At 45.9% G+C, this 14,930-nt stretch overlaps 1 protein-coding gene across 8 annotated transcripts in view; it reads left to right on the forward strand.

Moving 5' to 3' along the window:
• Positions 1-14,930, forward strand: part of SLC35F4 (solute carrier family 35 member F4) — a 108,738-nt gene that overhangs the window by 15,037 nt on the left and 78,771 nt on the right. Inside the window, exon 2 of one of the 8 annotated variants that reach the window (XM_080593493.1) lies at positions 1,092-1,342. The exons of the other annotated variants lie outside the window; for them this stretch is intronic. Coding sequence (XP_080449619.1) covers positions 1,092-1,342 — 251 coding nt within the window. The remainder of the gene's footprint in view (positions 1-1,091; positions 1,343-14,930) is intronic. 8 annotated transcript variants of the gene reach the window in all.

A 14,930-nucleotide genomic window follows, 5' to 3' on the forward strand; every position in this document is an offset into this window, starting at 1 on the left:
AGGCTAATATTGTAGCCAGCCGCTTTTCAACACTTGATGTAAGTGAGCAAGGAGCTGCTCAGAGCTGGATTAATTGGGGATGCAGTCTTTGGTGCAAATCCTAACTTAACTTTACCTCACAGGATCGGGGAAAGGCTGCCTTAATCCTTCTGCCACAGCACTTACTCTTACAGCTCTGCATGCCTGGATTTCATTGTGGGGAAAAAGTTTCTAATCGCCTTTGGCTTCTTTGCAAGCCCTCATCTTTATCTTTGTGAAGAGAGACCTGCAAACTGTGAGTCCTTTCAGTGCCCTCCCCTGAGGAGCATTGGCATTTCTCAGGTGGGCTGGGGGACGTGTCCCAGACACATTAATAAAGCTCCGCATCATGAACTATTAGAAGGAGCTAACAGAATATATTATGCCTGCTCTTTCTCTGACCTTCCATAATTGCCTCTGATTATTCTATTACAGCAGAACATTTTAAAGTAATTGTGGAGATCGGATGCAAGTGTAGAACCACAAAGATAGTCCTAAAACTTTGCAAAATCATGGGCAGGCATCTAAATTGTGAATCAGTCTGCTATGATCTTCCTTCTCAAGTGGGCTGCTACCCAGACTGGAGGATGTTTTGTTCCTCAGCCGAAGGTACATGATGAAGAGTGGCAGAACCTGACATGGTCTTTGATGTTTTTACCATTGATCTAGATTTTGGAGCCAGGAGAAGGTTTGCCTGAGTGAAGTGTTTGGGATTTGGTCACTTTTAAAACATTTAATTGGTGCAGTGCATGCGTTGAGCCTTGATCATCTCAGAGGATGGCAGAACTGGAAGATGTATGGAGAAATAGCTACTGTATTTGTCCTAATGAGCATTCCTCGTGGATACTTATCTAACCCCTTTTAAAACATCCCTCCTTCCAGCCTGTTCCAGTGCTTCATTTACGTGTTATTTCCTTATGGCTAAATGTTTTTTTTTTTTTTTTATTGGAAGGTTCAGACCTAATATTTGTCCTGGTTACTTTTTACATGGAGACCAGACTGGTCTCTTCCTCTACAGCAAAATACTACAAATCTGACAGCCTTTTTCTCGTTTTCCTTTATCTTTGCTGCAGAAACCGAAGTCTTCCACTTATTCTGGGTAAAGTCATACTTCCTAGAAATTTGTTTATCTTCTTTTTTTCTGGACTCGCTCCAGTGAGCATACACCTCTCTCAAAATCTGATTCCTCAAACTGGACACAAGTCTTCAGCTAAGGTTTCACCAGCACAGCCTTGCAGGAGAGAACCCTTCGTTTCTGTAGTGTGCCGTGGGTTATCCGTCTCACTTCTTCCACGTCTGAATCGCTGGCCGCAGTACAGCACAGGTGAGACAGCTTCACCTTGGGGTTTCCTCTCACCTCCCAGTCCTCTTCTAGCAAACTGTGGCTATTCCCCGAGCCGTGTCTGTACAACTGCTTCTCTGCGCTAGGTGGGAACAACCTTTCGCTTTTTATTGGTAGGACTCCTTCGTTAACACTGTTCTGTTTAACAGAGCTACTGGTAGCAGCTCCAGGTCTGGTCCAGGAGCACTTTTCCACCCACTGAAAGTTTCCCTGTCTTGTCAGCATCAGCAGCCTTACTGCCGCCGAGGTCTGTAATGTCTCCTGTCCTTCTCGATTCACAGACCTGTTACTCTGTCGTAGAAACAACATTAGACTGATGTGATTTAGTCTTGACGAGGCTCTGACGGTCATTCTCCTTGTTTTCTTACGTGTAGTCTGTTTTGATTATTTGGTCTGCTGTTTTTTTGGGAACTGAGTTCAGGCTGCCTCTCCAGCTGCTCATATATATTCTTTCCATTTAAGTTTTCTTTTCCACTCTTTCAGAATTTCTTTTACCTTCCTAGGGTTGTCAAAGATTCCTGTAGCGGTGTTTAACTAAGGTCCCTGAACTGACAGTGGTTTTTTGCAGGGTACACCAGACCAAATTGTTGTCGATATGAGATGAATCCCTCTGGATACAGAAGCTCCAGACAAACCTTGGGTCATTGCCATTTCGTTATTCTTTAGAATATAGTGTTCCACAGAGCACTGACTGCTGAGACACTCATAAGATACGGTATTTCATTACTCTATTAACGTCTTTAAATGTATATGTTATGATGAGTTTTTCATTTTTGCCTGCATTTGAGATGATGGAGGGCAGGACGGAGCAGATAACGAGGAACAAAATGTTGGCCAGCTTGTCAGTGACTTTGAAATAATCTTTGTAACTGATTTTGTCATATTTCTCTCCGGTATTTTGCCAGCATTTTGCAAGTGAAGTCATCTTGACATATTGCTCACAGATGGTGGCATTCTCAGATGTGGTGTGTGACAAGCCAAGGTTCAGGTACCATTTGGAGTCAGACTCAAGTGCTCTGTAGACATGGCCCTGCCCTTTGCACAGGTTGAAAAAATTAACTAACAACTTACAGGAGGCCAAATGAGTAGTGAAGCAGAACTGGTTAAATACCATAAGAGCTGTATTTAATGGTCCCATTAGACTAATAAATTTAGGAGATTGCTTGTGATTGTCCAATCCAGGCCATCTGGACTGCTGCCTTCTGTGCTGCAGTGCTGAGAAGTCAGGAATATCCTTTAAAAACCAAGAGTTGGGTCTGCCAGGCAAACATCTCCTACTTCATCTCACCCCAGGAAAAGGCTCTAGGGTTGGACCGAGCTTGCGGCTGTATCCATGTGAGAGGCCTGAAGGGTGAAGGGGCTGGGATCCAAACCTGATATCTAGCCCATGTCTGAAAAATTGGGATAATCTTTGAGTGGACTGTAAGGGCATCTTCTGAACAAGGAGCTGACTGGGCTAAGGTTGGAGCAGGCTGCTGGCCTCTCTGCCAGAGCATATATTGGTTCCTGCTGTGTGTAGGAGAATCTCCTTTCCAGCCCACTATAAATGGTAGTAAGAGTAGGGTTGGTTTTTTCCTGCTTTTTTTTCCTTCTTTTTCTTTTCTATCTTCTCTCTCCTGTCTCTTGCATCTTTCCTGTCTTGGAGGAAATTTCTCCATTTAGCCATCTAGGGAAAGGGACCAAAGAAGCTGAACTCTTCAACGCTTGCTGCATACCAAGTCCCATCTTTGTAAGTCACGATCGTACAGATTTCTCGCAATTTCTGAAAATCACTTTTTGAGCTCATAAACATCAGCGTGTTTCTTGCTTTGAGGGTTTTTCTTCTAGCACTGGGTACTCATCCTGTGAAGGGCTGTAATCCTGGTGGCCTGGCTTGGTTTAAGCACCAAACTCCCCGTACAACTCCATGTGGTGTGCCCGCTCAGCTGTCTTAAAACCGTTGTTCCTATCTCTCCAGAGACCGTGGCAGCGTGTGTTTTATGTGATCCTTTTTCCATCAGACTCTCAGCTTGTTTTATTTATTTATTATTTTAATCATTTTAAAAGCTAGAAGTTAACTTCTTGGATGTAGCTGTGGGGCTCCGGGCACTGGTGTCTTGAGAAATGCTTCTGATTAACTGGAGTTTTAGTCCAGTGGGGCCCATCACAGAGTCTTCCAAAAGCCTGTTCAGCACGGGGTCCTCGTTCAGCAGGGACGCTGTAGGAAACGAAACAGGACGTGAACAAAGTGACCCCTTTCTGTCATCCCCTCCCAACGCTAGGCTATCAATCACTTCTGAATCTTTGAACTGTTTATTTTTTATTTTTAGCATCTATGACAACCCCTGGCAATGAGTGCCACGGTCTCATTTTGTGTTACATGGAGAAGCTGCCCTAAGTCAACTGTCCGCTGCCAGTCTTCCTGAGAACCGCCTAGTTTTCGTGTTAGCATGAGCCCCGGAGGTTGAGATTTCGATGCTGGCGACAAACCCTTTGTGACTTTTCCTAACAGCTGGAGCTGGCGGGCACGAAGCACTCGCTGCTTCACGGGGAATGGGGAAGCAGCTAATGAAAGGACAAATCTCCCTCTCTGTTGCGTGGCCGGAGAGGTACCGATGTGCTGACAGACTTGGTGGTGGGTTGGTTGTTCAGCTGTCATTAAGGTTCCAGGGCTGGAGTCCTGACTCGGGCAAAGCTACTGAAATTAATGGGAATTTTGCCTTGAGTCAGGTCTACAGAATTGAGCCCTCAGTTGGTGTTTTTTTTTTTCTCTTGTTGCGTTTTGTCTTGTGTGAATCTGCAAATCTGCTGTACTTGCTGGTGCATAAAGTGAGCTAATTTTGATCTTGCACTGCTTTGCTGGAACTTTATTGGTGTTGTCTCTGAAACTGTTTCCTTTGCCTCGTTCAGTGGACATTTCTGCAGATCTCAACTTGCGGACCACAAGGAATCGGTCTTACTCCTGGGACGTGTTCAGGTTTTGTTTGCCCTGCTGTAGAGTTTGTTTGCCTGTTTAAGGTTTCTTTGGTTTTTGCAGGAAAGTAAACAGCTGACTAATAACCTCGAAGTTTATATACCATTTCACAGTGATAGCAGCACTGTTAATTTAGCAATCACAGAAGACAGCACTGTTGTGTGTAATTAGAGAAGATTGTTTCTTTGTTAGTTTCTTTTATCTGGAAAAGCAGGAAAGCCTGCTCTATTAGTTTTTTCTAGAGCAGCAATATGTTCTCATCTTAAACATGCCATGTAACATTAATTATTAATCACAAGGATTAAAAATAGAAGTAAATATAGGGTAGTAATCTTGTGCCTAGATAAATCCGGACTCTCTCCTTCCAAAAAAAAACAAACACGGCTTTACGCCAGGGTATATATACCTTGTGTGAGGGAGATCAAAATTAGATCGCTGAGTATTTAGGTGCTCTGTCTGTGTTTGACAATTCTTACGTCTCGATGCTTTTCAGAAGACTGCTGGAGTCTATTTATAGCATAGCTTTTCAGCATCTGACCCATGAGCTCCTGTGGATGGCCAGGGTGTCCTTATTTATTTATTTTGTTAAAGGCAGGATACAGAGTGTGCGCTCAAGCTCAAAATGCCGGTGGTGTAAAGCCTCAACCTCTACCAGTTCTGGTCCTTACCTGCTCACGAGTATCCCTGTACCGTCAGAAAGGAGCAGTGCTACTCTTCCAGGAAGCATCCCAGGAAGGAAGCTGTCCAGCCAGAAGCATGGGAAGGACCTCTAAAGGTGCTGAGCATCACCCAGCAGTATCGCAGGCCACCGCGTTTGTGTAATACTTCCTTCAGTGTCAGTCTGGAAGCTGCGAATCGTGATCTCTGCTCGTCTGTTGCTGCTGGTGGCATCCTTCTAGTGTGGAGATGCTCAAAAGCAGTGAGCTGCGTAGCTGGTGGACCTTGACCAAGCTTGCCTGGCAGCTGGATCAGCTGCTTCTGCGTATGTGTTGTTAATGCTTCCTGATGTGTAGGTGTCTGGAAGGCCAGCAGGGGCACGTAAATTATCTAATCTGACCTCCTTTGATTTTTTCTATTACATTACATACAAATATACCCGCTTACATATTACGTTTAATACGTAAAAACATGTCAGATGTATTATATGCTGTTAATGCCTGCGTTAAAGCCATGGTATAGCAGTCCGTTATTTATTCTTTAAGCCACGACAAATCCTTTGGAGGGTCAGGGTGATCTCTAGCTGCAGCTGGACTCGGGGTCCCTGGCGTTTAGCGAGGGGAGAGCTTGCCACTCTGCTTCTTGTGGGGGTGTGGAGTCCCGTGTCCGGACACAGGACGGTCAGTCCCTGCTTAGGGGAAAGGCATGTCAGGCTCAAAGTGGATATCCATAGATATCGATCAATTAAAAAGGGATTACAGTTATTAGTCATGTGAGCAAACGCAAGCCTTTTTTGTCATGTACAGACTCATTCTACCACCTCGTCCTTGCTGTATGTCCTAACTCCAGCTCGTGTCAGCGGTGCTTGCCTGCAAGTCATCTTTTAGCAATTAGATTCGGCCGTAATTATGTGCTGTAGTTGACAGACTGTATCCCTGAATGAAGCTTTTATTGTCATATTCGGAAAGTAAAAAAGTGCCAGCCTTTATCAGAAATTCTTCTCTTCCCTTTACCAGCATAATTCAAGAATAACAATGGAAATGAGGGGAGATATTTCCAACTGTTTTGCCTCAGTGGAAACCCAGAGGGTTTACTGGAATTGTTGGAGAGAGATCGTGGTGCAGCTAAGAAGAATCTGGCCAATGTGGTTTTTTCTCCTTTTTTCCTGTGTTCCAGTCAGTGCATCATAACCCAGAAATGACTGAAACAGGGAGAAATCTAAAATCCTCGAAAACCATGCAGGTTGGCTGACTTTCATTTGCCATTTCGTTGACCTTGAGCAATACATGTTCTTCTGCCATCCCCAGTTATTTGAGCTTTTCCTGCCCTTAATGCATTCGTGTTTTTGTAGGAGGGATGTGTGTGTGCTGCCCAGATGCTCAGCAGGAGCAAACCTGCCCCGCTGGAGTCACAACGCTGAGGGTATGGAAAACCTCCATCCGTCAAGATTTTCACCCCGTGTCTGATCACAATGAAGAAAAAAACACCCGAGGAGATTCCTCAAGCTTTTCTGTGGCTGTTTTGTCTTTGATCAGTATAAATCCAGGCTTGTAAGAGTGTCACATTCTGCCAGTTTTGCTTACTGCATCCCACGTCCAAGAATAATATAAGAACAATGCAAGAATAACTCCAAGAATCCTGCTGTTTGTTTGTCATAGAAATTATTGTGCGGTACTGAATTAATTAGTTTTTAATGCAGAAGAGACTGATTTAAGTAAACAGTCGGAAAAGAGGAACAGAGCTCTGATAAAGAGGTTAACTGCTGTGCTGATAAATTAAAATTAAAAAAGTAAGGCTTCACCGTGTTGCAAAACATTTTAAAGCTTTTTTTTCAGCAATATGAATCGTTTAGGAGTTTTTATAGAGAAGTGCACTTAAAACTTCATGCTGTCTGATGAGAAGTTTTGGACTTTCATACATTTCAGCTGGGTATGTTTGCCAAGTGCTCTTATTACTTCAATCAATTTAAATTTGCAAGACCGATGATGCTGACAGAAGCTATTGGCACATCATGTGATCCTGGGAGCTAAAAATACCATTCTCTATGGGGCTTACTTATTTCATGCTTCAAAGCCTAAGAAATGTTTGTTTAAAAAAAAAAGGAAAAGAAGTTTGCAGTTTTGCAGTTTGTGTGATACCAGTGACTTATTGAAGGAGAAATACCTGCTTTTCATCTAGCCTTCAGGATGTTTTGGTGTCCAAGAAACAAATTGTTATTTGTTTTATAGAGGTGCTGAAAGACTCCGGATGGAATCAGGGCTTCGTCCTGGCACCTCCGTGAGGGAGCAGGTCCGTACACAAAGAAACCTCCCATCTACTTACGCAAGAGAGGGTGAGACTAGGATGGAGAGCGGGGCACAACCACAACCTTGTTATCAGCAGAGCTAGGCACAGGACCAGCTCTGACATCTGGTTTTTGATCCACACTGCCCAGCTTCGAATCGTAGCTAACTGAATGCTGTCCCCCTGTCCCAGATACGGTGGCATCAGCTCTGCCCTAGACTGTGACTTTTCATTTTAGGGTCTTTGTGTGTCCAGCCAAAGAGTCTTTTGTTTTGGCCTCTTTTTAGGTCATTTGGTTCTGCCATTCTCTGTGTGTGTGCAGGACGGTGGCTGCAGGGTGCTCGAATTCTGGCTGTTTGATTCTTTTGCCCCCAGGTAGATCCTGGAGTGCAGTGGCTCTGTGCTTGCCTTTCTGACTTTGCTCATGGCCTGAAATGCTACTGAGAACTTTTAAAATCTGTCCTCTGCTATTCAGAGCCAAGGACTTGAAGAAAACCTCGATGCTTGTTCCATCTGACCAGCACTGCCTTGGTGTTCACTTTGCAGTACCTGACAAGCTGCCGTCTCACCTTCTGGGAGCCTTCAGAATCATTCTCGTGTCCTGCTGCCCCTGCTGGATGTTAACATGACCCTAGGTGAACTCCAGCAGCCTGTTTGACAGGGCGTTACAGGGGTGGTAGAGGCAAACTATGGGACTATGATTCTATGGCAAACTCTTCAGCATAATAGCAAACGGTACGCTAAGGGACAACGACCACAACCTGCAGCTCGGGAGGCTCATTTTGGGGACTTCCACTAGAAGATAGTGCTGGAGCCCAGGAGGGGTGCAGACAGCAGACAGGGGGACTCCATCTGTGGTTTTTCAAGATTCAGCTGGATAAAATGGGCTGGCATGGTCTAATACTGGCCACGGTACCACTTCGGAGCAGGGAATTGGTGGGAAGGGGCCTTTGAAGGTCTCCAGTACATTTCTGCGTCTATGATGCAGAACAGCTGATTTTATTAATAACTGATTAATGAGCAGCGTTTCATTAGTGCCCAGCACTGTGGGTTTCTAGCAATATCACTGCTGTTGTCAGGAGATCTTGTGCGTGTGTGGTGGTATGAGTGGTTTTGTTTTATTACTTATCCTTATATGCCTCTTTTTGCACAGGGAATTGGGCAGCAAGGCAGACGAGATACTACCGTGTCAAGGATATATTCTTGACACATGGCTTGGCTTCTGCACCTCAGTTTGTGTGAGCACGTACTTACATCCCGTGTGTTAGGAGTCGGAATGAAGCACTTCGTCCTCTGTCGATCCTTCACGTTTGGAGAGATGAGTTTGACTTCTTTGCTTCTTCAGAAGCAGTAGTGAAACTTTTTGTAGGTTCTGTGGCCTGCTGGGTGTTTCAGTTTTGTCTTTCTAGGCCACAATGTTAGCACCTAAGTGCTAACATCGTTGTGATAGAGCCACGACGGCTTAAGGCTGATGTGATGAAGGTGAGAAACTTGGAGGTGAAGCCTGATGCAAGGGGCCGAAGGGATAACTAGAGACGAGGGTCACCATGGATAGTGAAGCATTTGACTCAACGTTACTGTCCTGGCAGGGACATGATAATGTAGTTTGCAAATGGTAAGAGTTCTCTAATGAGAGAAAACAAAAAACAAACAAAAACTTGCACTTTGGGTATGAGCAGGTGTTGTTGGTTCTCTCCTTTCTCATAAAGGATTTTCTGTGCAGACAGCATCTCAGGGTTGCTGGCAAACCTGGAGACAGCTTGCTCTTTGTATGTAAATGTGTTCTTTTTCTACAAACAGCATGGCAATGAAAAAGGAAAAAGGAATTTTTTTTAGCTGGCCTAAGGAAAATCTTCCTTGCAGAGTCCAATAAGGATCAAATTAGAGCAAATGAGATTTGATTAGCTCCAGAAAGGCCAGTTTCATAGGAGTAATCCTTGGCTTTTTTATTTTTTTCCCCTTCTTGAACTACTTAGTCATCGGCCTAGGGTAGGATTGCTTTCATCTGCTGGAGGCAGGAAACAAATGAAGCGATGCACTGAGCAAAATATTGTAATCCTTCCTTCCAAATTCATCCTGGTGTGGAGCCAAAGAAGTTTAAACCTGGTAACGTTTAGGTACGGTCCTTGGTGATGGAGAGTCCTGCAGCAGAAGGTGCAGGTTGTGCTGATTAATTCACACATCCATTCTCCAGGGAAGCTCACTCGCTCTCCATCTAACCCCTGGTTAAGTCTGGGCTGTGAGCTAAATACGAGCTGTCCCTTGTGGTAGGAAGGGCTGATCTCTGGTGGGGGAAGAGGAGCGTGCCCTGTCTGGGAGCATCATCCAGGCTGGCATTCCTAAGCTGACCAGCAGCTGTCCCAGGACATCTAGGATATCTCCTAGAAAGAGTTTTCAGCCAGCTGAATAAAGGGCTGGGTGCTTGGAAACTTCGGCTGCACAAGGTTTTAGGGGTGTGTGTCTCATCTGTTTTTGTTTTATACTTTGTTGCCCGCCATTGACAGTGATCCATCTCTTAAAATTCTGGTATCAGACAAAGGTGTGGATTTCTAAACTGTTTTTGCTTACCCTTTCACAGAGCTTTGGCAGAGTTTATCAGTAAAAGAACCTTCTCCTGTCCTTCAGGATGGTTATTTTGTCCGTAAGAAGTCTTTGGTGAAAGGAGGTATCAAGTGTATGTAATCCTTTCTAGTTCCAGCAGCAGAGCGTGCTCCGTCCTTTATAAGCGAGGTGATAAAGGAGCCTGATGTAAATATATGGGCTCATTTAACTTCCTGGCAATTTGAAGCAGACAAAGTTTGTATTAAATTTGTTTTGTTCCCTAGAAGATCATCTTGGTGAGACATGCCCTTCAGGGATAAGTTCCTCTAAGCATAAATAAAAGATGCAGTTTCCAAGGAAGGGAAAGGAAGGAAACAGAACTGAAAGATTCAGCAGTAAATTAAGACTATTGCTTTGGTTTCCTGTGGTGCTTTTCTCCTTAACAGTATTACTGTCAATTTTGGTTGATGCAGACAAAGGTTCTGGTTTTGATCTCCACCCAGTTAACTTCCCTGGATTCTGTGGATTTTGCTTTATACTGCTGTGAAATGATTTGGACTGTACTAAGCATGTTTTTCCTTCACCTCCTAATATTTAATTATGGTTTTATAAGGTTGCAAGAAAGAAAAAACTCAAATTTGGGATCCGATTGATAGCTAGTTATTGTAACTTCTCCTGCATCGTATTACTGCAGCTGCTGAATTTCTGGCTCTCAAACATCTTTGTTATAGAGTGAAAAATATGGAAGGGAGAAATCGATGCTGCTTTGAGGTCCTTCCTCCCTGAGGTTCTTACGCTTTTGCTGGAACGTTAATTAAATGCTTGGTCTCCATCAAAGCTGAATTCTTCCTTTCTTTGGAGAGATTCTGTGACTGGATGCAGATAATTTCCTGTAGACTGTAAAACAGATCTTAGGACCAAGACAAGTGGTGCTTTGCCCCACTAATCCTGTGAAAACCAAGCACATTAGCTAGAAAAATACCTGAATTTGGGGTGGTTGTTCTTGTCTTGCAATTAAATGTAAGAAAATGGTATAAAAGCATTACTGGGCTTTACCCTGCTGGTGTCGATGGGAATTTTATGGTTATCTTCAGAAGAAGCTGACTCTTGGACCTGCAGGAATGAACAACGATCCAAAAAGATCACGTCTGGACTCGGTACAGAGCACATGAATGGAAAGAAGAGACTGGCAGCAGTGAAGAGGGGTTATAAATGCTCCCACATGGCCTGGTATGTGTTTCAGACTGCTCTGCTCAGAGCTGTTGCACTGTTTGGATGACCAGCAGCAACCAGCGTGCCTCCTCTGATGTGGCCAGGCGCAGATGATGCTCGTCATGAGGATCTGCACGACGTTTGGGATAGTGGGAGCGTTTGGGCTGATCGTGCTCTGAAGTGAAGGCAAAGAGAAAATATCTTCTGCTTCAGGCTTCGTCTTCGCGTTGATCATACAAATCTGAGCTGCTGACTGCCGCGCTGTGTGGTGCAACAGCTGGATTCCACACCTGGATGGTACGAACGCGCTTCCAGCGTTTGGCAACTTTGATAGTAAAAAGCAAGCTCTCCGCACCGAGTTCCAAGAGGTTTGGCAAATTTTTCCTGTTAAATTGTTCCCAAGGCTTTAGTCCTTGGTCTGTGTAGGCATTCAGGTCAGTGGGAACTTCCCACTCTGTGCTTCCCATTTTGGGGTCTGTTGTTTCCAAAGAAATACACGGTAGCCTCAACCCTTTTGCAGAATTGCGCGTCTACATCACAGATGCCTTGTGAAATGCATTGCTTAATGGAATGAGCACTGCTATAATCCTAAGTAATCACCAATATGTTGGCATCTCGGGGGAGAAAAGAAAAAAGAATCCATGAAATCATTTTTTATTAAAACAGTAATGAAGTAGATTGCCTGGTGTGTGCATCGCTGGATTAGTCACAGTGGGTTAGAGAAGAAGCCATTATTTTTGACTGAACTGTTTCATTTCAACAAACAGCAAAATTATATCCACGTTTGATGTCTCGGAGGTGTGGCAATGGGGCAGGTGAGAGCACAATCCTCATTTTACTTGCAAGCAGGGTATTTTATATCTCCGCCTTGTTGACACAACGCAACAGCACAATAATCTGAGGTCTTTGTGGCACGCTTGGTAATTTTGTTCCTTAGATAATTCCGCTACCTGTTTTGCTGAAGCGTGAGTAAATTTGTACAAGGTAACAGTGCTTTTCGGTGATCTGCTCAGCAGTCTGCTCTGGTCCTGTCGCTGTTAGTGGGACTTGCAGTTGCCTGCTTTTGACTGATGGTAAAACAAATTCGTGTCCCATCTTGGTCGCCCACGGAATCCTATTTATTGCATGATGAAGGGCACAGTGCTGCTACCTGTGGATGGGCTAGTCTTGATGGACTGAGGGATGTGGGTGCACTCAGGAATGTCTCAGGTGCCTTGAGGACCCTTCCCATGCTCGTGAGGACAGCCAAGTCATGCGTACCTCTTCTCCTCTGGGCCTGGCCGTTCCCTGTGTCAGCTCTGATACACTTTCCTGCAGGGCTTACTCCTGGCCCAGTCTACCCCTGGGGCTTTCCTGGAGCAAACTGGAGCATCTCCACTTGGCACCGGCTGATATTAAGGGACGCAGGGGCCAGGCTGCTTCCTAACCCTTACCTGCCTCAGCAGTGGGGACCAGACAGCAGCTTGCATAACTCAGCAGAGAGAAGTTTCAGGGTGAGGCAGTCCAGCCACGTCTGCACTCAGGAGTGGGTGAGCCTCCTGGTCTCTGTACAGCTTTTTCCCCCGGGGCTGTTTGTTGGGGCTCTTTGGTACTCGGCGCTGCTCAGGACATCCCTCCATCGCTCCTTCCCTTGCGGTGTGCAGGCTGTGCGCCAGCTCTGCAGAGGGAATGGGCTCGGTAAGCCAAATCCACTATGCAGATAATCTTACCTCTCTTGTCTGGACTTCTCAGGCTATTCAGTGGCAGGCACCAGGCAGAGGATGGGGCAGCATGCTTGCACCCCAGCTCTGCTTCTTGGCTCCCGTTTGCCCTTCGTGAACACAGCAGTGCAGTGTCTGTCTCCTTGGAGCACAGTGGAGCTTGCTGCTTCTCTCCATCCGTTCCACGCTAGCAGAGCTGTTGCATCCTCCAGGTAGAGCAATCCAGAACGTTGGTGGTGGTTTTCCCCAAATTCTGGCATTCTGCTTGTGAAAGGGATTTGGCCACTTTTAGGTGGCAAAGATGTTAAAACTTCCCTGTCTTCTACTTGAGCCTTAACTTACTGATGTGCGTGCACAGCTTATCTTGATGTCTTTTTTTGGCCTGAACGTTGACATAAGAAGGGCTGCGCAGCCTGAGCCAAGCTCGAATTATTATTTCTTGTTTGTTTCGTTATCAGTACTGTTTCCTCTGTCAGTGGTGCATCAGTGACCAGAAGCTGGCCCTGCGTGGTTATCATCCGACACCTTCTGGAGGCATCGGAGCGCGTTTTTACCGGCACGCAGCAGTGACGAGCAGCCGCTTGAAGCAGGACAGGTCTCAGATGTGAGCAGTGGCTTCAGGACACAATATCCTGCTGGGAATTTTCACCTGACTGATGGCAGAAGATGGCAGCTTGCTGGAGAGATGGCCTTCTTGTGGGAATGCTTCGTCTGAACTGGCAACTGAGGGATATTTTCAGGTCAAATTAGGAATTCTGGTCAAAAGGAGGTAATGTTGAGCCCAGCGCTGGAGGGTCACACTGGTGAGGTCACACCTAGAGTGCCGTGCTTTGCACCCTCTGCCCCCGCTTTGGGAGAGGATGCCACACTGGAGAACGTGCAGGGGAGGCCACCGAGATGGTCGGGGTCTGGGACACAGCAAGTTGAGGTCTCGTATAGAAGATGGAGCTAGGCTCTTCTCAGAGTTGTGCAGCACGAGGACGTGGGGCAACAGATGTGTGTTGCACCAAGGAAAATGCGATTGGGTGTCAGGAAAACTAATTTCAGCACGAGAGCAGGTAAACAATCTCAATCCTGATGTGAAAAGCGTAGAAATCTGGAGGACATGCAGTGAGCCTCCCAGTTTGGCAGCCTTTTTCAAGGCAAAAGCTGCGACCTTTTCCTTTTTCAGCAAATGAAAATCCCATCCCAGCTACTGGAGAGTAAAATTTAAACTGGTTGGGCCAGTCACCTGGATCCAATATCACAATTTCTGTGTCCTGACAAATTTACTCCTATGCTTTTCTGAAATAGATGGATGGTGTCCTCTGTGGCTGTGGTGTGTCCTGGAAGACTGAGAGCCTGGGCTTGTTCAGTGTGGGACTAAAGGCTGAGGTTGTATATAGGATCTGTCTTCAAAGTATTAAAAGGAAGGAAATGAGCTGTTCGTGATCTCGATGGCAAGAAAAAGAAGTATTTGGGTTGAAACTGCAACAAGGGAGGTTTGCCTTAGGCTTTATGAGATGTCTTTCAAGGTTGTTTTGAAGGATGGGTGTCGTGCTCAGTGAGGGGTGGCTTCCCAGTCCAGTCCAGACAAACCTGTGTTAGCGGTGATTGTGTTGGGTTGGTTGTGTCTTGTACCAAGAGAGGATAAGATGAGACCCAGCCACATTTCTGTGCATTTTTGGATTGTTTTACATGCCTTGAAGCAGAAACTAGTGACTCCAGAGCTTTGGTTCCTTAAAGTCCATGGAACCAGTTCTGCTGCTTGAAGGACTCCTCGATTCAGGGGTATAAAGGAATTAGAGAGGGATGTCCGAGTGGCTTCTGCCTTTCTGGCGTGAAAGGCAAGGCGGGAGAGGACAGGAGGCAGGGAGCCACAAACGCTCCTTGCCGTGGCTGGTTGCTCTTTCCGTGGGTCTGTTGGTATCTGTACAAAAAGGAGGCGAACTTGGCCACGGGTCCGTTCTTCCTGCCCTCGCCGGTTGCCGAACAGCACAGCCTGGTGCAAACTGGAGCTGTTTGTCCTGCCTCCAGCTCAGGGGCCGCGACTGCACCTTCCGTGCCGCCCGTTGTCCAGGTTTGCAGCCATCCAGATGGAAGCGGCGCGGCTCCTGCTGCCCTCCAGGAGGCTGGCGGTGGGCACGAGGCCATCCGTCACCACCAGGCAGCTCGACAGCTCCCGGGGCTGTGGAAACGTGGACGGGAGAACAAGCTGTTCTGCTTCAGGTCACCGAAGCAAATT

Source organism: Anser brachyrhynchus (genome assembly GCF_964034855.1).
Source record: "Anser brachyrhynchus genome assembly, chromosome: 5".
NCBI classification, from domain to species: Eukaryota; Metazoa; Chordata; class Aves; order Anseriformes; family Anatidae; genus Anser; species Anser brachyrhynchus.